The 23,303-nt window shown below is 48.0% G+C and overlaps 1 protein-coding gene across 2 annotated transcripts in view; it reads left to right on the forward strand.

Moving 5' to 3' along the window:
* GPSM1 (G protein signaling modulator 1) overlaps positions 1-23,303 on the forward strand; it is a 110,135-nt gene that overhangs the window by 22,063 nt on the left and 64,769 nt on the right. The window contains exon 1 of one of the 2 annotated variants that reach the window (XM_027650252.1): positions 18,272-18,338. The exons of the other annotated variant lie outside the window; for it this stretch is intronic. Within the exon in view, the coding sequence (XP_027506053.1) occupies positions 18,280-18,338 (59 nt within the window). The 5' untranslated portion in view covers positions 18,272-18,279. Of the gene's footprint in view, positions 1-18,271; positions 18,339-23,303 lie in introns of those variants that run through there. 2 annotated transcript variants of the gene reach the window in all.

The raw sequence follows: 23,303 nt of genomic DNA on the forward strand, positions 1-23,303 counted from the left end.
TACCTGAATCCCACAGGATTGAGTGTTAAAGTGTCCTCCACCAGGTCACATCTCACCCCTGTCATTTAAACCCAGTGCCAAACATCTTTCCCTCCCCTGTTCAAATGGCTTGGGAAGAAAAACAAAGGTTCCCAAGGAAAACCACAAACTCCAGCAAGAGATCATCTCACACCTCTTGCTATCCTTGTTACCAAGAGCAGGGTCCAGGCAGGGATGGCACAAACCTCTACTGCCCAGGAGGAAATAACAGCCATAAATATTGAAAGCTGGCAGCTGAAACTCTTCCCAGCCAATAAGCCACCTCAAAAACAAATACCCAGCAGATGCAAATAAAGAATAATAAATGAAGTCTGCTCTTGTCGTTGGTTTTTAAGAGTCTTCTGGAATTTGGTTGGATTTCCTACTTTTTGCCTTCTCCCACTTCATCTTTTAGAAAAGATTTTAAACACAATTGTGTTTCCTTCTAGAGTCAGCAAACAGAAGGCTGCATTTGCATCCCTTCAGTTATCTCTAGGGAAAACACCTCAGAGGAGAAGCAAAAGGAGCTTTTACTGTGCTGCAGCTTTTGCCTGAGCTCTCTTCAGCAAGGTGTGACTCCGTGTGCCTTGTGATATTTTGCTGGGGAAATCACAGAAAGCTGACAAAAATAGACACTTCCCTCAATAAAGAGGGTTTTTCACTGTCTGCTGTCGCCTTCCCTTCCCTCCAGCACCAAAGCAGTCCCATCTCAGCAGTTTCCCAGTAACTCAGAACTCACCAAAGCTCTTTTCGTGCCAAAGCTTTCTTCTGGCTGCCTGAGATTTGGCACCACTCCATGTTTGATGATAAAATTTGTTTTCAATCCTTTGTAGCTGTGAAAAGGCAGATTTTTCTTTTGAAGGGTGACATATGTTTGGGGCTTTTTTTTCCCCCTGGTAGCTTTTTGCTGGCACACACTGCTTCTCTGATTAATTTTGCAACTCCTAGTTACTGGGTAAATACTGGCATGTCTGAGCATGTTCCATGTGGCATTTCCTACAGTTGGAAAGAATGCAGTTGACTGGGAAGATAAGAGATGAAATCACCTCTCTTTTTATTTACACTTTGCATGTATTTGGGCTGCAGATTTTTACTGATGTTTTTAAAAACAGCTTAAGCTGGAGGCAAACCCAGCCAAAAGCAACTCCAACAGTGGGATCCTGGTGCCAGGCCTTTGCTGTGCAAGCAACACCCCATGAATTTGGATAATATTCTGATTTATCCAAGCAATACCAGTTCTGATGTGCCTCTTATCAACAGTATCATGTTCCCTATCAAGAGGATGATAAGACAGGGAGAATTCAGAAGATGTCCCAGCTCAGTGAGTGTCAGCTATAATATAGTGACACTATTACTCTGCTCAGGGCTTCAAACACAAGCAAGGCCAAGCTTTGTCTGTTCTTGTCATTAATTTGGAAGAGTGTTGTGAAATTGGGTAAGATTCCTTGCTTTTTCCCTTTACCCTCTTTTTGTTATTTATTAATATATTATTAATCATATTTAGCAAATGATTAAAGAGGTGATATGTTCATTGGAAAAGAACGACCCAAACAGCATGTTTATGTGTTTCAGTGACAATATATCCATGGAATTAAACTCTGTGGAGGTGATGCTCAGGTAGCTGAGAGAAAGTGATAAAGGAATGTGACAGCAAGTGTCTCCTGATTCACACCTACCACTGCTTTGGCCTCCTGGAGACTCTTCCAAGCCAAGGCCACGTCTGGGGAGTCAAGAGATGGAAAACATGTTTTAGCATCTTCACTATAAAATGCCCAAGCCAGAATAGAGCACAGAGCTGGTGGCTGAAACACAGAACTGCTCCTGAAAAACTGTGTCTGGGCTGCTTTTGTATTTCAGTGTGTGCTCAGTTCTGTCAGAGCTCATGATCTCTGGGCTTATTCAGCAAAATCCTCGCTGATATTGGCACATATTTAAGAAAGACTGCACTGAATTTCTCAATTCAGTCCTATTTGTGGTGGTTACTTACAAAAAACATCCCACTCAGGCTTCATTGTGAGAGCAAGAACGGCTCATGTCTTTTTAGGGAAAAAAAAACCAAAGTGACACATCAGGTGCAGAGAAGCTCCTGGAGTGAATTTATTGAATACATCGAGCAGAAATTGAGCTGTGATGATTTTAGGCTGAGGAAGATTCATAGATTTCTGTTAAAAAGCAGCATGAAAGTGAGAGCTTTGGTGTTGCTTTGAGAGCTCTGAGCAGCTACAAAACTGCCCAGCACTCTCCAAACTTCAAAATATTTGCTCCACTATGCCTGAAGTCATGCAGTCCAGACTAAACTAAGCACTCAAGTCTTTCCATAGGTGATAAATCCTCGGTTTAAAATGAAGTTACTCAAGTCTCTGCTATGACTGTGCAGAGGAAAATGGAAGCTCATTGCCCACATACCAGCTAGAGGATCCATTTCTCCAGATGCAAAGCTGTTATCCATCTTTCAGCTCTCCTTACTTGATATCCAAGGTCTGAAACAGCCATGCAAAAGGACCAGTCATTGCTGCCCTTTGAGAACAGCCTAGGCAATTTGGATGTCTATATATATACATATATATATATAAATTTTCTTCTCTGTAATTGCTGACTGCCCATAAAGACCCTCAGCATTTACATTTCTGTGGTGCTTGCAAATGTGACCCATTATTATTAATTTTCTCAGCCTTGTGAAGGAGTCTAAGGAGAGACAGAAGTGGGAAATGTCCTGCTCTGGGTCAGTGCTCCTTGCAGAGCTGCCCTGGGAGCTCAGGAGTCACCTGAGGCAGGGACTGTGTGGTCAGAGAGCCAGGAAAATCAGCTCCCTCCTGTGTCCCCCTGTTACAGCCAGTTCAACACTTACCTTGTGAAGCCTCAGCCATGCATGGAACAGAATCTCCACCTAGGAGCTGTGGGAAAGCACTTTAGAGATGATCTGCAGCCTTCCTACAGTGGCCAATCCCAGCAGCCACTTCCAAAGGGAGGTGTGAGGAAGATCTCAGCACTGAACATCCCATGTGCTGCTCCTTCCCCGGGCTGAGCCATCCACGGGCACCAGCTCCCTGGTGCCAGCTGGGAATGCAGGAGAGACACTCCAGGTCAGTCCCTGCCCTGCCCACAAGTCCTGGGAGGAGTGGGAGGACATCCAGAGGAATCTCACCAGCCCAGAGGAATCTCCCCAGCCATGGCCACACCTTTGTTTGAGCCCCTCTGTGCAGGGCAACAGTGGCCACAGCACAGGGAGAGGCTGCTGGGAGCCAGGGAGAAAACAAACAGCAACAAGAGAAGCCTGAGTGCTGATCTCAGCTTGCAAACACGTGGCAAGATGCCAAGAGATTTCTTGACAAGCCCTTGTGTCCTTTCCTGGGTGTTTGGGGCATCCTGGCAATGCCAGGGCTGGATGGCTGCAGGAGAGGGCAGAGGGAGCAGGCCTGGGGCCCAGGTGGGAGCAGCTCTGCAGTTCTGGGATGCCAGAGCAGGGGGAGAAACCAGAGCCACCCGAGCCCTCAGCCCAGGGCATCTTTCCTCATTGCTGAGCAGCTCTTACCATTCCAGGGCATCTCTGCTCACACCTTCCTCTGTGGGCTCATCCTGCCTTTCATCCTGCTCTCAGCAGGGAGATTCAGTCACACCTGAATCCCTGGTCTCAGAGGGGCTTAATTTTTGGTTTTTACTTAGGGAAAAATGAAAACTAACTAAATAAAAAAAAGAGGTTTCTGGTCTTTGTGATTACAAAGAAAAGCTTGAGAATATAAAACAAAGGTATACTAAAGTCTCATCCCTTTCTGGGGTGTCACTTCTTTAAGTGTCACGATTTGTAAGCGTGTTTGAAACTCGAGGGTAACCATTCTGGTTCTCCAGGTCTTGCTGTTCCTACACTCCCGTTTTGGATCATGCAGAGGGAACAGTTTAATCAACCAACAGCAGAGGGCAAACGCAGCTCACACACTGGAGACGCAGCGCTCAGGGCTGGGAGGCTCCAGGTCCCAGTTTCTGCCAGGACAACCCGGGAGAACGGCAGGTGCCACCTTGGACAAAGACAACGTGGAACGGGAAGCAGCAGAAAACCTCTCACTACAGCAGTGGTTCACTTTTCTTTCCGTTTTCAAGTTTTTCACAGAGTACCTTTCTGATGAGCTTCAGTGGGCTGTGACATCCTGGACTGAGCCTGCAGTGCATTTCCTAAACCCTTTCAAAATGATGGCTGAGCATCCCTCAAGGCACATCTCAGATGGTGGGTTTGCCTGCTGTTTGCTGCCCTTTTGGAGATGTGGTTTCTGCTGCTCTTTGCCCCACAGTCACTCACAGCTAATTCCCAGGTCTGTGGTTACAACCAAAAGTACAACAATCAACAATCAATCAGACCAGGTTGGTCATTCAGTGCTGCTTCTCTTCCTTGTTTGGATGGTCCTGAGACACTGGCTTCCCCTGGAATTTTTCCATTTGTGAATTTTAAATTTACTTCCCACAAGTATCTCATCTTGCCATCCTCTCATCTCACATGCTGGAGTTCTGCAGGTCGCTATCCTTGCCCTTTGCTCAGATATTCATGGAAGGCATTTGAACACAAGAAAGACAAACAGATAGGGATAAAACACATTTCTTCTTCCCCCCCAGCAGTGGCCATCACTTACTGCTCTTGTGGGTTGGATTCCAGCAAGTACCCTGAGAAGAGGTTCTGTATGCTCTTCTCCCACCCCACTGCAGAGCAGAGGAATCTGTGTGTACTGTTCCATCAGCATCTTGGCTTATACTGAATCTGGTTCTTTTTTCTGGTTTATAGCCTCAATTATTTGTTCATTTTTTATAATTGTACAGATCAAGCAGCAATGTCAGTACTGTAAGTGCTCATTCTTACTGGAAAACACTCAGAGGGTGAGGCAAGACATTGGCTCCATATCCTTTCATGCCCACGGATCCCTGTGGCCTCTGAGGTCCCCCTGAAGAAACAGACACTGATCTAATAAATGTTTCTGCAGCCTGTGCTCAGACATCCCCAGCACTTCAGCTTTCCAAGTCTAACCAAACCAGGAATTCCTGAGCTGCAGACAGAGTCACAAAATTCCCCTTTCAAGCTGTTCCAAGCCAATGTTTCGGCCTGATTAGAGGTTCCACTGCTGGGAATGCAGAGCTTGTCCAAGAGGGAACCACAGCTATTCCGTGGGCACAAGTGATAAGAGCCCTAATTGCAGTCTCAGGGTTCAGGGGCAGCCACTGTGCCAAGGGAACGGGTCCTCCAGGGCGGGGAGAGAACACAGTGTGCAACCTCAGCGGGGGGAGGGAAAATCTGGTGAGATGGGAAGCTGCAACAGCCACCAGGAAAGCCCAGGGCTGGTCCCAGCCTGCTGGGCTGGTGGAGGAGCCAAGTGGAGCAGGAATGCCTGTGCTGTGACAGGCAGAGCTTCTCCAGTCCCTCAGGTCACACTGGAGTCTATTTTCACTCTGCATTTCCTCAGCAAACTGTTGGAGCTCACAGGAGCCAGCAGAGTGACAGATTGCCAGCGTGTTATGCTGCACATCTTGGAGTGTTAGACCACAAATCTGCTGAGAGATGAGGGGAAACCCATCATTGGGCCAAATCCCACTTGTGCAGCCTGTGAAACTCCTGAGTCAGGGAGCCAAGTGTGAGCCAAGGCAGAGAGGAGCAAATCCATTCGGATTTGTATTTTAGATCTGCATAAACAAAACAGGCCAATAATGTACAGTTCTGTCCTGCTGACTCCACAGCTCCTGGCACATGGAACTAAGGCAGGATTAGGCCCCGTGTTTTCAATCCTGTGGCATTTATGAGGCATCAGCCCCCAAACTCTGAATTTCCCCTACAGAGATACTCAAACTACCACCTACTCAATTTAGCAACTTAGACAATGGGCTATCACACACTCAGGGAGGTTTTACAAAAGCCATTTTAGGATACTGCAGAGTTTCTCATTTAGGAATCTATCAAGAGAGATGCAGTGAACCTACCACATGGGGTTATCCCATGGAGAGCACATTGTCCAGGTTGGAATTCCTGCTTTTTCCCAGCCAGCACATTCCACTGCTGTCCCACTTGCACACATGATGGGACAAGAAGTGCCTGGCTCTGCCACACTGTGGCACTTGGAGCTCCAGTGTGGATTTCTGGTGTTCCTGAAGGTGAAGGCAAAGGCAAATGGGTTTGGGCATCACTCAACCCTGTGGGAGGCTGTTTGGGGTCTGGAGGTTTGTCTGACGTGGTTCAGGCTGCAGATTCACCTCCCAGAGGCTTCATGTTCTGCTGCTGTGCCCTGTCACTGCTTAGGAAATACTTCACCCAATAACCCAGAAAGCCCAGCAAAATTCAGGAAGTGCAGATGAGCGTGAACCCAAACCAGAAATTCCTCCTAAGTTGCTGTGTTTTGAAATTTTTGCACCCACCAGACCTGCCCCAAGGATCTTAAAAACAATAATCCCCATCTCTGGCAGACACACTCCTTTATTCTCTTGCTGACTTGCTCCCTGTGCCTGGCTTTGTGGGAACATTGTGAGTTCCCTCACTTTTGGGAAATATGTCCAGCTAAAAGGAAAGGAAATGGTACTTTGTTGATTTTTTTTTTTACAGTGCCTGACTAAACAATTTCCATTGTAAACCATTTTCACGGCAATTCTCAGTCAGCAAACAATCGAAGCCCAAACCCAGACTTCGATTGCAAGCTGGATGTGACATGAATTTTGTAGTGGCAGCAGATAAAAACAGCAAGTGCACTGCTCTGAAGTCTGACAGCCAAGGGCCCAATCCCATTGAAATCTGTGACAACTGAGCTGAAGCTAAAAGGGATACTTAATAAATCAGGATTTGATTTGAACCTGCAAAGAGTTTAGAGTTGACCACAACCCTTTGAAGTCAATGGTTCTTATCATCTCTCAAATCAGCAGCATAAGACTGAGATAAACGAGCTGCCCCATTAGTGATGCCTTGTCAGAGTTCCTGAGACAAGACACAACTTTCTTCCTCCACAGCTAAAGGTGTAAGGTGTTAGTACTCATGTAAAACACCCAGAGATACAGGGGAGGAATCTGACCCTGACTGCAGAATTTTTGCTGGTACCACTGATAGTATTTCCTCTTTTTTTTTTCAGTCCTGGCAGATTAAATTCCTAATTCCTTCCTTCTTAGGAACCAGCAGATCCTTTTCCCATGGTCTGTGCTATACACTCACTTACTGAGTTGCACTGAGTGCTGCTCAGGGAACAGCTCAGATGCAGGTGGGAGGCTGCCACGAGGCTGCCCTGAGCTTGGGGAGGGATTTGCTGCAACAGAGATAGGCTTCCTTTGCTTGGATTGCAGCCAGAAGCACGAGGGAATATTAAGCTTGCATTTTCCTACTGATGTCCTAAAATAACAGGAGTAATGTGTGTCAGGAAAGAACTAGACCTTCAGAATATCTGGATGTTTTGCTGCCTGCCAAGTGATGTCTGGAAAAGGGCAAGTGTTCTCTTGATGTGCTAAAATACAGACCTGTCATTCAGTTGTTGGGGGAAAGTGTGTTAAGATAGCAAATAGCTATCCATGGCCCATTTGGGTTTTATTCCTATCAATAGGAGACTATGTGAATGGAATCTGAAGAGAAAAGGGGGGGGCTGCCTGCACGGTGCAGTGGAATGTGGGAGAGCACAGGATTGCCATGGAAACCCGCTGTAGTAAATGGGGCTCTCCAGCTGCAGAGAGGATTTACAGTGCCAGGCTGGGACTGGGCAATTTAAATATCCAATCTACAGGTAAAATGGCACATTTTCCTTCCACATTGTCCCTGTGCACTGTGAAGTGATGAAGGGTAAGTGGGTGGTGAGAATTACAGCACAGAGTTGTGAGGTGTCTTAAAGCCTGATCTAAAACACACAGAAGCTGATGCAAAGATTCTTGTGGCTTTTGGTGGGGGCTGGACCAGGCACGTGTTCCCTGTGCCCCCAACCAGAGCAGCAGGCACAGGGATGCCCCACACCTGTGCCCAACAAACTCAGGGGGAGGAGAAGCAGAGCCCATTCCCTGCTTGCACAACCTGCAGTTTGGAGACCCCATAGCTCAGGAACGCTCCCAATTTGTGCTTTTGGTTTGGAGCTGGGGAAAAGCCCACCTGGTAAAAGCCCCCAAACCAGCTTGTTACAGCTCTGAGACAAAGTGTGCTATGAGCCCCAAACAATGCTCTGCAACAACGGGTCAGAGCAGGGGGGAGTGATTTACTGTTTGCAGATGCTCCACGTGCTGACATTCAAGCACAGTGATCTGTGGAGTGGTATGAGACAGCAACAACATTATTTTTGCAGTGCTGCCTTCACCTCCATACATTCCCAGGTCCTGAGTGCTGGGGCCACAGAATCTCCTGGATCAGACACCACACCTGTCTAATCCCACTCCCAGGGAAGGGCAGTGGGTAAATCTGACTCGCATGGAACCACCATGGGGCCAGGGTGGTCTTAAGATCCACTAAGTTTAACTACCTTGCCTTCTTGTCATATCTAGTAACAAACCTCAAAATCTCCTGACTTAATCATGGCTTAGTGTGACTGGATTTAAGTGTGGACTTTACTACAAACCTGGGTATATTTATAACATTAAATATAAGAAGGAAAATCCCTTTTGAGCTGGAGAATAGAGTCCTTGGCAGCAAAGTTAAAGCTCTGTACACTCTGTGAGGGTGTTTTATTGTGCTCCACAGCTTTTTCTTCAAATGTTACTTTGTTCTGCTTCAACCTTTCAACAAAGCATCAAACAGCTACCAAGAATGGCAAGATTTAGCCTCTTCCTTCAACAAAAATTATATGTTCAAAATCCAAATAGTCCAATCAAAATCTGGGAATTGGGTCCTCCTGTCCTACCTCTGCTGCTCCCTGTTTCAAACCCTGCCCACACAGCAGATGCTGCCAGCCAGAATTCCACTTTCCTTTTGCATAAATTCCTCTCTGTAGTGCTCTCCTTGGACCTTCAGCTTTCAAATCCCTCCTGCCACCTTTCAGCTCTTTAAATCTGCTCAGCCATTTGCAGACCATTTGTCTCAGGCCTTGATTCAGAGCCGATCTCAGTCCCAGCTGGGACACAAATTCGGACAATGAGAGGTTACGAGAGCAGAGCAGCTTTATAAATCCCACTTATAAGAACAGTCCCCGGGGTCGCTGACCCTCTGCTCATAAATTCACCTGGTTCCCCTCGATTATATTTGTTTCAGCACTAAATGCCACTGCCAAGCACTGCCAGTGAGGAGCAGCAGGTTAAGCCAACACAACAGGTCATCTCCTGCCTTGTCACGCTCTGTCAAGTCAGGTTGCCCTCAGATTCGCTGGAGTTTCATTGCTGCTCTCCCCTGGGATTCCAGGCAGCACAGTCATTTAACCCAAGATCATTTATGACTGACTGGAATTTGTTTGTCTGGGCTCTTCCCCCCCCTCTCTTCAGATAATAATGTAAACCAGCAAAAATATTGCCTCATTATTGACAAAATTAATCTATATGGAGCTAAGTGCAAAGGAAAATAGATACCCACTGCATGCTCATCTCCAATGGAAAATAAACACAGCCTGTGTTGGGAGGCTCAATTCTCTGCTGATTTAACGTGGTGCAGCCCTGTGCCTGTAAACAGAGCTCTCCTGGTTTATGTAAGCAGGGAAGCTGACCCTGAGGAATTTCTGTTTGCCTGCAGCAAAGGGTGGGCGTGTAAGGAAAGAGCAGATCCTGGGCACCTGGAAATGATGGGGTTTTAGGGGCTGAGCCACTGGGACAAGGAATGCCAGCACTATGCAGGAATTTGGTAGGAAAACATGGACTTTGGCTAATTTTGTTGTCTGTTAGAAGGATGGTAAGTTTGTAGAGATCGAGAGAGAGGGGAGTGAAATGTGCTGTCCTGGGCACAGCCTGGCCTGGAAGGGTTCCCAGATGCCCCTTTTTTTGTTTCTATGACAACATCATTTAGCAGCTCTGGAGTGAAAGTCAAAAGCAGCAGCCAGGAGGTAGGAGCAAGGACACTGCCTTCACTCCCTCTGCTTTTCCAAGGGAAGGAGGGGATGGGGATTGTAGGCTTAGACTTAACACTGTGCTTTGCCTCTCCCAAACCTCTCCCTCGGGACCAAGGCTCTGCTCTTTTCCAAGGGGCCACCGCAGCCTTCAGGCTGCAATCAGCAGAGGACACAAACGTTTGATCCCGATGGACAATCTGAGCAAACGTTCCCACTCACGGTGTCCCCGGGGCGGTTCAGGTTGTTAATCACCCGCTGGGATCGATCCCACAGCCCGGGTTACACTGCAAACACCACTGGCAACATCAGCCAGAACGCTGAGAACTGCCAGGCCAGGCAAAATACCAACCATCAGCAGATTAATCTGATCAATAGGTAAAACCAGAAGAGTGGTTTGGCAGATAACAGAGCAGGGTGTCTAATTAGAGATCTGACATAATGCAGAGCAAACACTTGGTGAACGCTGCATCAGACCCCAGCTTGTGTTGGAACTGCAACATATTTAAACACCCTTCCTCCAGACACCAGCTAAGGCAGGCTGCTCTCCTAAGAAGTTAATTGTTGCACTGTTTAATTACCTGTATTTAAACATCACATTCTTATTTCCAGTCTGAATTTGCCTCACTGCAAGGTCAGGATGTGCCGCTTCCTACCAGAACAAAACACTTTCTATTCCCAGAAATTTTCTTGTCTATAAAGTCAACTGTGACCTAAGATTAAGTCGCACCTTAAAAATCTCTTAAGGAAGTGAAATCAATTCACCTGTCAGTTTTGCATCACTCCTGGAGCTGACATTTACAGGCCTTGCTGCTGTGGTGCTCTGTGGTGTTACATTTGGTTTGGCCTCTCACAGCCCCTTCTTTCAGCTCCCTCCTTTCAACATGGGCAATTTTATGTTGTTCTTGTCACCAGAACAGTAAATGCAGTGATGTCTGGCTATGCTTGAAAACACGCTCTAAGGTATCCCACCCTCCCAAACAAACCAATCCTACCTCTCCCATTAATTGTTACTGTTCTGAATTGCCTTTCTAAACACAAAATTTACCCCTAATGTCTTTATACTCATTCTCCAGATAATTGTTAAAATGTGGATTGATGAAAGCGTTGGATAACACTGTACCAACAGTAAATCCTTTTGGACACACCAGAAATTCCTCCATCAGATAATTACTTTTAAATGCACATTACTAATTTTTCCATCCATTTAAAATAAGCTACATTGACTTTTTTTTGAGTACTATTTTTAACAGAATGTCATGCAAGATTAAGTCAACTGCTTTGCAGAAGTCTAAGTCTATTATGTCAGCAGAATTATCTTTATTAACTGAACTTAGATGAAAGATTGCTTGTTTGATGAGAAGTTTTCTGGAGCAAGGGTTGACATTCCACAGCCCTTTTGGCTGTGCCCCATATCAGCATGGCATTATATTTGGACTAAGGAGGCCAAAGTTACCTTGTCATCCCATTTACTTTTCCAAGATATTTCCTAGAATCCCACAACGGTTTGAGTTGGAAGGGACCTTAAAGTTCATCTTGTTCCATGCCCTGCCATGGGCAGGGACACCTTCCACTATCCCAGGTTGATCCAAGCCCCATCCAACCTGGCCTTGGACACTTCCAGGGATCCAGGGGCAGCCACAGCTTCTCTGGGCAACCTGTGCCAGGGCCTCCCCACCCTCACAGGGAAGGATCTCTTTGGGCCTTTGAAACTTTCCTTGTGTTCTGTTATTTGCTCAAAAATCAGCATTAATTGTGCAGAGAGTGTGCTGCGTGCCAGTTATCAGTCCTAAAAGGAGAATTATTAAGTTTAGAAAATGTTTAATTAAGAAGCTTAATGTTGCTAACATATTGTCCTAATATTCTATTGGAGTGCTAAGAACAGCCTTATCTTCAAGTGGAAGAAACGCAGAAAAATATGTATATCCTGCCATGAACACTTAGCAGAGCTGAGCTGTAAGTGGTGGTATTTTTGCACTGGCTTTCACTGCTGATTAGGAACTCGGTGGGTTCAGACCTGAGCCTTTGTGGTTTCACTGCAGCTTTGGTGATAACCAGGACGTGCTTCCTGTCAGAAAGGGCTGGTTTGGCGACTGAGGGGGCTCTGCAAGGCTGGGGCTGCTGCAGGAGCCTCAGTGACCTTGTGCTTGGTGTCACAGAGTCACTTCTCCAACTCCTTCTCTGGTCCTCGGAGTCCTTGGGAGTGGAACAGAAACAAGCCCTGCCAGTGACACAGTGAGTGTTGGAAAGCACTTGCAGAAGCTCGGCTAAACAATGCAATTGCACTGTAAATATTGGCAATCTCCTTTAAAAACAAACCCAAACAGGCTCTTAATTAATGTCATTATCAACAATTACAATTTAAAGAGGAAATAAAGCCCCCTTCAAAGGTGAAAATGTGCATTTTCCCCCTGGGCTTTCAACTCTAACAAAAGGTTACTCCTCATTTCAATCAATGCCAACAGGAGTTTTTCCCAGACTTCCAGCAGGAGTAATTGGGGTTTTTGGTCTGTTGACTATTGGAAATTGAAGTTGGTGAAACAAACCCATCGCCCTGATTGTAAATAGAAGCTGATCACAACTCTGGGGTATTGGCCTGAGCAATAACACTTTGACAAGGTGCCTCCAAGAAAAGCTCCCTATTACTGCCAAGACTTCCAAGACTTCCAAGGTTATAAAAATCCAGCGTATTTCTGGTGAACCCCAAGAGAGGCTCCCACCATCCTGCTGGGGTTTTTGGTTGAAACCCTAAGAAGATCTCTTGGTGCAGGAACCACCAGGCTGTCAAATTTTCCTGCAGGAACAGCGAGAGCTTGTGCTCCCAAGCAGTGAGGAGTCATGGGAATTTCCCAAGGGATGAGAAGGAAGCAGAAATCCATGTGTTCCTCAGGCATGTCCATCTTGCTGCAGACATCACTGGGGTGCCAGGGGGCACTGTGAGAGGCAGTTAATGGTGCCAAGGCTGTTCACATCCCCCCTGCTGGTTATCAAACACCATAAATCTCGGGTATTGCAGTTGGCTCCAGCTTTCCCTCCAGGCCTGTCAGTCAGATGGAATCTCGGGGAACTCACAGCCATGGCAAAGCCAAGCTGGAACACAGACCATTCCAGTGATCACTCCTGGAAAGGAGGAAGATGTGTCTGCAGAGCCCCTGAGCACCCTGTGCTGGGGTCAGCTGGGCCAGTGTCCCTCAGGAAATTGCACCCAGAGAGGAGATGCCAGGGCAGAGAGGAGCTGGCACGAGGCAGGACGGGGTTACAACACACATCAGCTGCCTGTGCTTGAAACTTGCTGAGTTCAAAAGCCTTGCCAGGCACTCTGTACAAACAGTCATTCTGCTCTGAGGTAAAGAGCAGCATTTCAGCAAAGAGGAGCTGCTTTTTGGCTACAAGGCACACGTGACATTAGCACAAAGACACCAGGACAGTCCCCTCTGGCCTTGCCTAAAAAATCCCCAACTACCCCAGGGGTGCCAGGCCATGGGGCTCCATTTCATCCAACTATCTATGAGGCTGAAGGCAAGGGCATTTTAAGAGTCTCTTGGTATTTATTTAATGAAGCATTTTCAGTCAAGCTCGGAAGCTGAAGGAAGTGGATGAGCTCTGTCTCTTTGTTTGCCTCTTCCGAGGCTGAAAGAAGTGTTAATGAAGAGGAAATTCAGGGACATCAGAGACACAGGATGTATAAATATGCACGAAGCAAAGGCCAAATCCTCAGCTGCCACGTGCACCCAAACATGAGGGAATGTAACTTGGGAGAATTATTAAGGTCTTGGTGTGTGTTTTCAGGCTGCACAAGGAGAAGGGAGGGGTGGGAATAAGGCCTTACCCTGGGATGGGGAAAGAAAATTAAGAGCCCATTTGCTGTTACTGCCCAGGTTCTGGGAAGGGGTTGCATCCAGCTTTGCTGCCCAACAGGTACCTCACCCACCCCCCAACCTGGGCAGCAGAGCTCTGGGGGTGGGTGAGGGTCTCTGCAGAGACCTGCAGAGGGTCTCTGTGCCCAGCAGTGGTTTCAGGAGTGTCTGCACACAGCTGAATTATTCAGAGAAGCTCGTTACTCAGAGCTTTTCCTGTGTGTCTGTGCTCCAAGAGGTTTTAAAAGAGACAATCATAGTCAGCAAATCAACTCCTCACTCTCAGATGATCCTCCTCATTTCAGGTATGAATAATATTCCTGGCTGTGAGTCTCTATTACAGGTTATCTGCAGATTGTAATAACCTTTTGTGCTTCTACTTTGGAGATGAAATAATGGTTCCTCACTGAGTCCTTCTCTCTGATCAAAGGAGCTTTGTTGCCTTAGGACCATATTCAGGGGAAAGAAGGATTGTAAAAGCCCTTGAAAACTGTAATTCCTTTCCAGGTCCTGAAAAAAGAAAAGCTGTGTGGCACAGCAGTTTTATTTAGACCTGTTCAATCTTTCAGAAGCATGGAGGGCTCCGTTCCCCAAACACAGACACTGAGCCTTGTTCTTAATATGTTGTTTTAAGTAAAGGAATAGCTAAGCACTCCTGCTGAAACCCATCCCAGTTTCCTGCATGGCTCTGGGCTGTTCTGAGGAGACTGTTGCTGCAACTCATGTAATTATGTTTTATGAAAATCCCAAAGCCAAAGCAAATGTTCCTGGTTTAGACAGGCCGTGTGTGGCCCCGATTTGCAAACCAGCCTTCACACCCTCCAGGGGCATTTCTGTGATTCCCTTTTTCTTTCACAAGGCCAACTCCTCTCTTACCCATCTCCACACTGGTGTCAGGCTTCTTCAAACTCCTGTGCTGGCAGCTCAGTAACACAGTAAAGACCTTCAGACATTATTCTTTCCCCAGGAGGGAGAGGTAGAAGTTGCTTTGTTATCTTGACTTCACAAACTAGCACGTGGCAGCACCAACAGTGATGTTTCACAGGAAAGCAGTCCAGGCCAAGGCTGCCCATCATCCCCTCACTTCCAGCCCTGTGTCCCTTGTCTGGTGCCTGCATCTGTCCCAACAATCTGGGAAAGAACTGGATCGAGATGAAAAACCCCCACTATGAGCTATCATTTCCTGCACACAAGAGGAAGTTACATCCCCTGGGGTATTCTGATATTAGAAAGGTGCAAACTTCCTCAAAGATATGTTTATCCCCATCTAAATTCATGGCTGTGAAACCACCTGATATCAAAGCCAAGACAAAGTTTCTTCAGTTTTGCTGGGTGATTCTTTTTAGTTTGGTTTAAACTAGAACTTCCTTGCAGGCTGCCTTTATAGGGATTTAGAAAATGGAATGCTGGACAATAGCAAGGTGCTTTTGGAACCTGCCTGCTTGAAAAAATAGACAGTGCAGAATATGGTGATTAATTCCAGCTGTTGCCAGAGAGAGATGAGGATTTACAGTGCCAGTTCTGTAGTGATTTCAGCTGGGGGCTGTCAGCTTTGGGAGCTGAATTGCAGAGCTCTTTTTGCACATAAACCCCAGCAGAGGCCCCCAGCAATCCATTCCATGAGCTGCAGGAAAGATGCCCTGCTAATTAAGATAAATCTTTGTGCTTTGGAGGGAGTGCCAGGCTCTAGTGTGTCTGGATGATGAAGACATGGAGGCACTGGAGGGCTGTTCCTATGTCCTGGCAATCCTTAAATGACTGGCAAAATTTACTGTGTTTTCTATCTTGCTGTCTTCTCCTCAGCCTCTTCCAAGTGGAGGGAAATATGACGATAGTTAGAGCCCTTCCATCTTGTGTTGTGACAGCTTTGGGTATGAATTTATAAAAGCAATACTAAGAACTGCTCAAGAAGTGTTAAGGATCCTGCAATCCTATTATTTAACACTGTGATTCTGCCTGTGTTTGTAAGTGAAGGTGTAGAGACACTCAGGAACTGGGAGGAACAAGATGATGAGCTTTAAGATTGCGGGAACAAAAGGTGTTGGAGGTGCAGAGGTAAATAAAGTCTGACAGAAATGAACCTGCATCGCCTTTGATGGATTCTATCCCAGTTTCTTTGTATCCTATCCTCTTCTTCATGATCCATTCCTCCTTTTTTCCACCCTGCAGCAGCCCTTTTCATGTCTAAAGATTAGAGCTCCACTTCTTGATCTTATCTGAACGAATTGATTGCTCACACCTTTTTCTCAGAGGTCACACTTGTCACATTCATCTGGAGTCTCTCTAATTGCTCCATGTCCTTCCCAGCACATGGCACAATGTGCACATAGTTCACCAGAGGAGTTAGTGGTATTTCTGAAGTATTGGGGGTTCCTTTCTCTCTGTGCTCTCATAATTTGCCTGTTCCATTGTAGCCGAGCAGTGGATCTGAGTCGTGGCTCGGGTCCAAGCCCTTGCAGGGAGCTCTTGGCATGAACATGTGGGGTTAACCAAACCCAACCCACAGCAAAGCAATTGAATTACCTCATCGAACGAATTCAAATCTATTGTGACCTATTTGCCACTTCTACAAGAGGAAGAAGAAGCTGGGTTTGTCAGATGATAAATTATCCATTGCAAATTCATGAATTTGAAGGCCAGAGGGGACCATTATGCTCATCTCACTCTGCCCTCCTGCCTAACCCAGACCCTGGGACGTGACCCGGTGATTCCTGTGCCATTAACATCGGGGTGACCCCTTTGCCCAGAGCTCTGTGGAATACTGTGTATCTGGCTGGAGCCCAAACTGGAAGCTGGCCTCCACCCTCCTTTCCCTCACTCCCCTTTCCAGCATTGTTTCTCTGAAGGGCAATTCCTCTCTCTGCCCACACACTCTGGGAATGCCAGCCCAGCATCCTCTCTGGCTGGGGAAGGGCTGTAACCAGGGGCAGCAGCAGCAGCTGGTTTGCATCTTTTGCAGTAATATTCTTCTCTTGAAGAGGGGTTGGGGAGGGGGGAGGCAGGTTCAAACACCCCCCCTGGAAATCCCAAAATCTTTTAGGGCTGAACAGTTCCTTTTTTCCATGTGCCTGTGCAAAGCTGCTTGCACCAGGATGTTTGCTGCTGTCAGGGAAACCACAGCCTGGGTAAAAACTGGCTGCTGTGAGGCACAAAGTCCCAGCCTGGCTTGGTAATGGTCCTCCCAGAGGGGCTTCTGTGGCAAAGGGATTCCTTATTTTTGGAGTGATGAGGCACCCAGGACACCATCCCACCTCCCTGGGTGAGGAGGCAGCTCTCAGCTGGACGCTTTCAGCTTTCTCTGCTGTGGTTTATCTACAGGACTGAGACTATTCCTAAGCTGAGACACAGACACAGGTTTGTTTATGGGGTTTTGTTTTGAATTCAAATGCCCAATCAATTAGCTCTCGGGAAAGAGGCTTTTGTGGTTTGCTAGTGGGGTGTTATTGAGGATGTTTTTTCCTGAGCAGGATCTGGGTTTACTCTTGAGAGAGGGGTTTTCAGCAGGTCCCCAGAGTGAAACAGTCCAGTAAGCAAGTATTGCTCTGGATTCCCTCCAGCCATGGGGTTGTGTGTGTGCAGGGCAAGCTGCTGGAACCCAGACAAAGCCACAGTTTATAACTGTGCTGCTCTGAGGGGGGGGTCTGTGACGATAACAACATTGAATTTGCTTTTGCTGGGTAAGTGACACTAATGATCAGCTCACCAACTTCCACAGGGGCATCTCAAGCCTTGGGAAACAAAGAGAGTTGGATGCAGTGTTTGAGGATGAGCTGCATCCATCTCTAGATAACAATTTAATAAATATTAAAGGCCACGAGGTTCAACAAGACACAGTCAACTGAAAGAAGATGTTGTGGGATGGAGGAAACACCTCTTTCCCAGGTGGATTCCTCCCTACCAAAGACAGCAGCCAGACTTGGCTTTGCAGCTAAACCTGCTCGTGGCACAGCCCTGCCAGGTCCTGCTCCCAGCTGCTCCTCCTGGCTGCCTCCAGGTGCAGACACTTCCTTTCGAGGCCGAAGGGGCTTTGGCTCAGCCAAAACTGCTTCTCCTAACCACGGGTTTAAGCGGCTACACCTGGCGCGGGTCAGACACCAGCGGTGCTGTGCCACATCCCTTTGTCCGGGCGTGCCGTGGGAGCTCCCGGGTGAGCGGTGAGGCACCACAGGGGTTGGTGACAGGGAGGATGAGGGGATGCGAAGAAGAGGACGAGGAGATGTGGACGTGGGGGCGAAGGAATGCGAACACGGGGGAGGAGGGTGACCGCGCGGTGCCCGGGATGCCCCGGCCGGGGCTCGGCTCCCCCGTCCCACGCCGTGCCGGGCGGGAGGCAGGGCCGGGCCGGGCTGACATCAGCCGGAGGAGGGGCCTGCCCGCGAGTTTCTTTGCTCGGTGCATCACTTCCCGGCGCTGCCATACTCCGCTGCCCGCTCCCCGCCGCGGGGCCGGCGCCCATGGCGTGCCCGCCCGGCGGGGACAGCCCGGGCTCCGCCGCCCGACGCTTCTACTCCAGGTGAGCCCGGTGCCGGCAGGAGCCCGGTCCCGGGGCGAGCGGAGCCCGGCGGGAGCGCGGTCCCGGCCCCGGCGCTGCGCTCCCACCCCCGCGGCACCGCGCCCGCCCCGCTCCGCGCTCAGCCCCGGGGAGCGGGGAGCTGTTGCTCGGGTGGGGATCCAGCCGGAGCAAACCGAGAGGAGTCGGCAAAAACGCGCTGGGGCAGCTCCCGCTCGGGTTCGGGTGGTGGGAGCGGTGGGTGCCCGGTGGGTGTCCTTGGGAGGGATCGGCTCCTCTGCTAGAGGAGGGTGATGCTGAAGGCTGGTCAGCGCTGGGTGTTCACATGGGAGGCTGTGATCGCACTGCAGAGACTCCCGAGTCTCAGCTTTAAAACTGGGCGCTACAGGAATTCGCACAAGGCTGGGAGAAAATAGCTCCCGGCTGTTTAGCGTTCACGGGAATGCCGTGTCTTGCCCATTCTTCTCAAAGATGAAAAAGGCTAAAACCAAAGAAGGCTAAACGAGTCACTTTGAGGCCTTCCAACGTTGTTGTTCGTGCTGTTCATCCTTGTGTTTTATTTCTCCTCTATCAGTCAGAAGTGGAGGTGATGCAGTAGCTGGACTTGGGGGCTAAAAAAACCCAAGAATGCCTGAAGTGTACGAACTACAGTAGCTTTTCATCAGTTCTCTTTGCATGCTCTGCAATAATTAGCACCCACAGCTAGTGGGTTGTCTTGTTTAATGAGTGTTGGTTCATTAGGGCAGCAGGTGTTTCTCGGTTTTGTTGTATTATGTAGCAACTCCTGGGAAAATGAAAGGAGAATGCAGAGTTAAAACCATTGCTCTGCCTACTGTGAGGGAGCTGGATTTTAATAAGACTGAGGCTTTTTCTTTCTTTCTCTTTTTGTTTTGCTTGAAAACTTTTCTGGGACTAGATTTTGGTCATTTCTGTGAAGGAAATTCCAGCGTGGGGCTGAGTCCCACTAACACAGCCTGTCCAGCACAGAGAACACTGCTACCAGCTGTTAGTGAGGACAAATAGAAGAGAAATGGGAAGCACCTCTCCTGTGGCTTATCTGGGTGTTTTTGGCAGGGTGTGTGGTGTTAGAAGTCCCTGCTGTGCTTTTCAGGCCTTGGTGGAGCCTCTCTGTCCTTACTGCACTGTGAACTACGCTGAGAGTTTCCTCCTTAACTCCACTTGCATTGCAGTGTAGAAACTTGTGGGTTGAAGTCAGTGACTCTGAACTCTATCTGATAGGCATGTCTGGGTGACATGTGGAATCTCAGGTGGCAGTTTGGGTGGTAAAGCCATGGTGACTGACATCAAAGCCTTCTGATTTTTGTTTGTTTGTTTGGGTGTTGGGGTTTTTGTTTGTTTGTTTGTTTTGTTTTTGTTTTTTTTTTCCTGGAAGCATTAACTCAGGTGTAAGAACTGCAGAAGGTGCCTGTGCAGGCAGAGAGTGCCAGACCTTTTCTGGGGAGGCTGGGGGAACTATGGTCCTTCTAGGAACTAGGATGGGGTGGGAAGATGTGTGCCCCGAAGAAGTGCAAATGTTTATTCGTTTTACTCCATCCCTTAGTGTGTCCCTGAATTTAGCCCATCCTAAACAAAGGCATCTGCTCTGTGCTGGCAGCAGAGAATCCTGGTGCTGACAGGGCCAAACTCTGCTATTTACAGAGCCCAGAGCTGGAGCCTGTGCTGCAGCAGTCACACACCACGGGTGGTTTTGCAGAGGAGCCCCTTGCTGACCTTCCTGATGCCATTTGCTCCAGCAGCACTATCAGGCTCCAGGAGGACTTGTTGAAGGTCCAGGGCTCTGGAAGCAGCTGAGCAGTCATGACTCTGCAGGGCTGGTGTTCCTGTGGTGCTCAGCTCCTGGTGTTGGATGTGGGATCTCTGCTGGGGCCTGTTGGAAACGTCCAGCTCTGAGACTGTGCTCCCCAAACTCGAGTTGAGCAGGTACTACATGAGCCTGAGTTACTGCCTTACCCTCCGTGGGGTTCTGAGCTGGTACTGATTTAAGGGCATCAATTCAGCTGCCTGTAACCTCTGAGGACTCTTGTCAGGCAGAATTGGGCTGTGGGAGCTGTGAAGTACCTGCTTGCAGGAGGTGTCCTGCTCTTCTCTGCTGCTGCAGGTGCTCTAACTTGCATTTTTGTGGTGGCTAATTTGGAATGTGTAGGAAGCACCAAACCCTGGACCATCATTCCAGGGCCCAGTCCCTCAGTGTCCACAGAGCTTTGCTGGATTTGGCCCTTTGCTTTATAAGGCCACTCTGGAGACTTCTGGGTCTGGGAGGGAGGCATGGGCACATCCTGGGAAAGCCATCACTGTACTGCATTGACATCACGGAGACATTATTGATCCCACACAGAAAGAACAGTAGATGATGCTGCAGTCAGTCCAGAAATGTATTAATCTGGCATGGGAACTCAAATAAAAGCACACCTTGTTCCTTCCTTTCCCTTCTCTGTTTTCTTGCAGTCTGTGTATTTTCAATATCGCTGTTGGCTTTTGTAATGTTTGAAAACTTTTCTTGATTGTGTCATAAACAGTCTCCATCTCGCTCATTAGTGTCACCACAGCGAGGACCTGACCTGAATGTGCATCAGGCAATTAGAGAGTGCTCTGAGCACCACTGAGCTCTGAGAGGAGGCATCTTCCTCCTGTTCTGATGGGAGAACTGGTGTGGAGGAACTGCTGGCCTTCTGACAGGGAAGGCAGTGAGAGAGGGAGCATCTCTGCTTGGTGGTTAAGGCAGAATAAACTGATGTTTGCAGAGAAAATCCACCATTGGGGTGAACTTCCCTCTGGAGTGGTTCCTGTTTGTTTTACATGTATCCAAGGGATCACAACATGAAATATTCTGATATTTCCATGCTGCTAGTTCTTGTAAAGTGTCACAGCTTTTTAAATCTGGACTCTATATAATACTAAAAGCTCTCCTGTTTCCAAGAGGTGGTGTTTAATTGTATCTGCCCCAGAGGTGAAAATTAGCACCAGCAGCAGTGCTGGTTTTGGGAAAATGCAATTAGCTTCTTCTGTGGGATTGGGAAAGGGCTCAGGTGCACTACCAGGCATTTTGCCTCTCTTTTCTCCATAGAACAAACCTGAAATTGCTCAATTATTACATTGGAGAAAGCTGGTTCAGAGGTTTCTGAAAGATTCCAGTTTTACTTCTGTAGGCCTCTGCCTGAAGGAGACTGACTGCAGAAGGATGTGAAAAACAGGACAAACATTTCTAAAATAGCTGTGCTGCATAATAGGTGGCCTGAGCAAAAATTACATGATAGCTTAGCAGGCAGCGTTGGCAGTGCTGGTTGTGCTGACATCTCCTTTGGGACATTTTGAACAACTCACTTGCACTTTCAGCATTTGTGAGTCATCTGGTCAAGCCCAACGTTCTGGTCAAGCCCAACGTGGAGCCAAGTAGGAGATTTAGTCTCTACCACAGCAGGGAGAGGGACCTTTGCTGGTCAGACCTTGGATTTGGAGTCAGTGCCTGGCTGCTTTGCAGGTTCCCTCAGGACCTCGGGCATCCTTTTTGGTGCTTCTGTGTTTCACCTTGTGGCATGAGGGGGGAAAAAAAGCTCTGTCCCTGCTCCTTCTGGGTAGAGAAGTGCCTTGTGCCTGTACAGTGTGATCCTCCTGTTCCCTCTGCCCTGTAGGTGCTGCTGCAATACAAACAGTTGTGTCTTCAGGGTGTTAATTGGACTTGGATGTGCAGGTGGGAACGGAGCTGAGGTGATTCCCTGCCTTTTCCCTGTGCTGACTTGCACCTCACTGACTGAAGCTCTGCCAGACCTCCTGCTTGTTGTGCCTCTCCTGGGTGAGAGCTGTCCCTCTGGATGCTTTATCCTGAAATTGTGAGTGTTGTACAAGGCATTTGTGCCAAGCAGAGTAGAAAGAGAACTTTGTCTGTTGGCCACGTGTTTGTGGGTTCTGTGGAGTTCGCTCCCGAGTCAACTGAAGTTAAATAAGTTTGAGTCTTGTGTGGCCTGAGGGCACCAGTTCCCTGTGAGATAAATATTAATAATCTATTGATCACACCAGAGCCTGGCTGAACACAGAGCTGGGTCTGGAAGCGAGGCAGTCATGGACCTTTCCCACCTGGAATGTTGGCTGTGAAGCAGGAACGAGCTGTGCTACCTGGAGCTCTGTGACCAGCTACTGAGGTACCTTTTGCTACCTGTTGCATTAGTCATTGGATGCTTCCTTCCTGGGAAAGGGTCTGAAGGAGCTCGTGGCTGACAAGGGAGGAGGGACACTGTCCAGGAAGAGTTCTTATAACCAGGAGATTTGCCTTTGGATCATGGTGACCAGATGTTGCAGTTTAGTTCAGTCCATGTGTGCTGGGTCCCCTTCAGGCTCCTGCTGGCTCCAGGTCTTGTCAGAACCTTGGCTGGTGTCTGCAGCATGACTTTGCTTATGCCACATGAAGATCTTGTGGTGTAATTAATTTCTGTTCTCCTGGAGGATGTAGCCAATTAGGGATCTTCTTCCCCTTATTTTCAGAGTTAGGAGAACTGTGCTTATTACACCAAAGAGGATGAAAATGTGTTATGAAGGCTGAGAAATTGATTTGTTAGAGAAGAGGGATTTTTAAAATCCTTTTTGGCTATTCCTCTCTTGAGCCAAATGCAGCTGGACCATGAGTACTCTGGTGATGACAGCAGAGACTTGGAGGTGATGGGAGAGTAGAAATTCCTGGATGAAGGAGACAGGAACAGTCTGCACAGCTCTGTTGGCCTTCCCCTCCTCCAGTTCAGTGATGTGTCCCAGATGTTGGATTTATTCCTGATATATTACATAAACCACGGGGGAAAGCCTTGCCTTGGTGGTGGTGCCTTGAGGATGAGCAAAGTCATAGCCAAGAGCAGAAAGGCTTAAAATTGGATATGCTGGTAAAAGTCTGGGGAAGCAGCTTTTCCTCACTGATCCAGGCCTCAGGCTTGGAGGGAATAATCTGCAGTTGGCTGTGCAGAT

This window comes from Corapipo altera, unplaced genomic scaffold, assembly GCF_003945725.1.
Source record: "Corapipo altera isolate COAL_440 unplaced genomic scaffold, ASM394572v1 268, whole genome shotgun sequence".
Taxonomy (NCBI): domain Eukaryota; kingdom Metazoa; phylum Chordata; class Aves; order Passeriformes; family Pipridae; genus Corapipo; species Corapipo altera.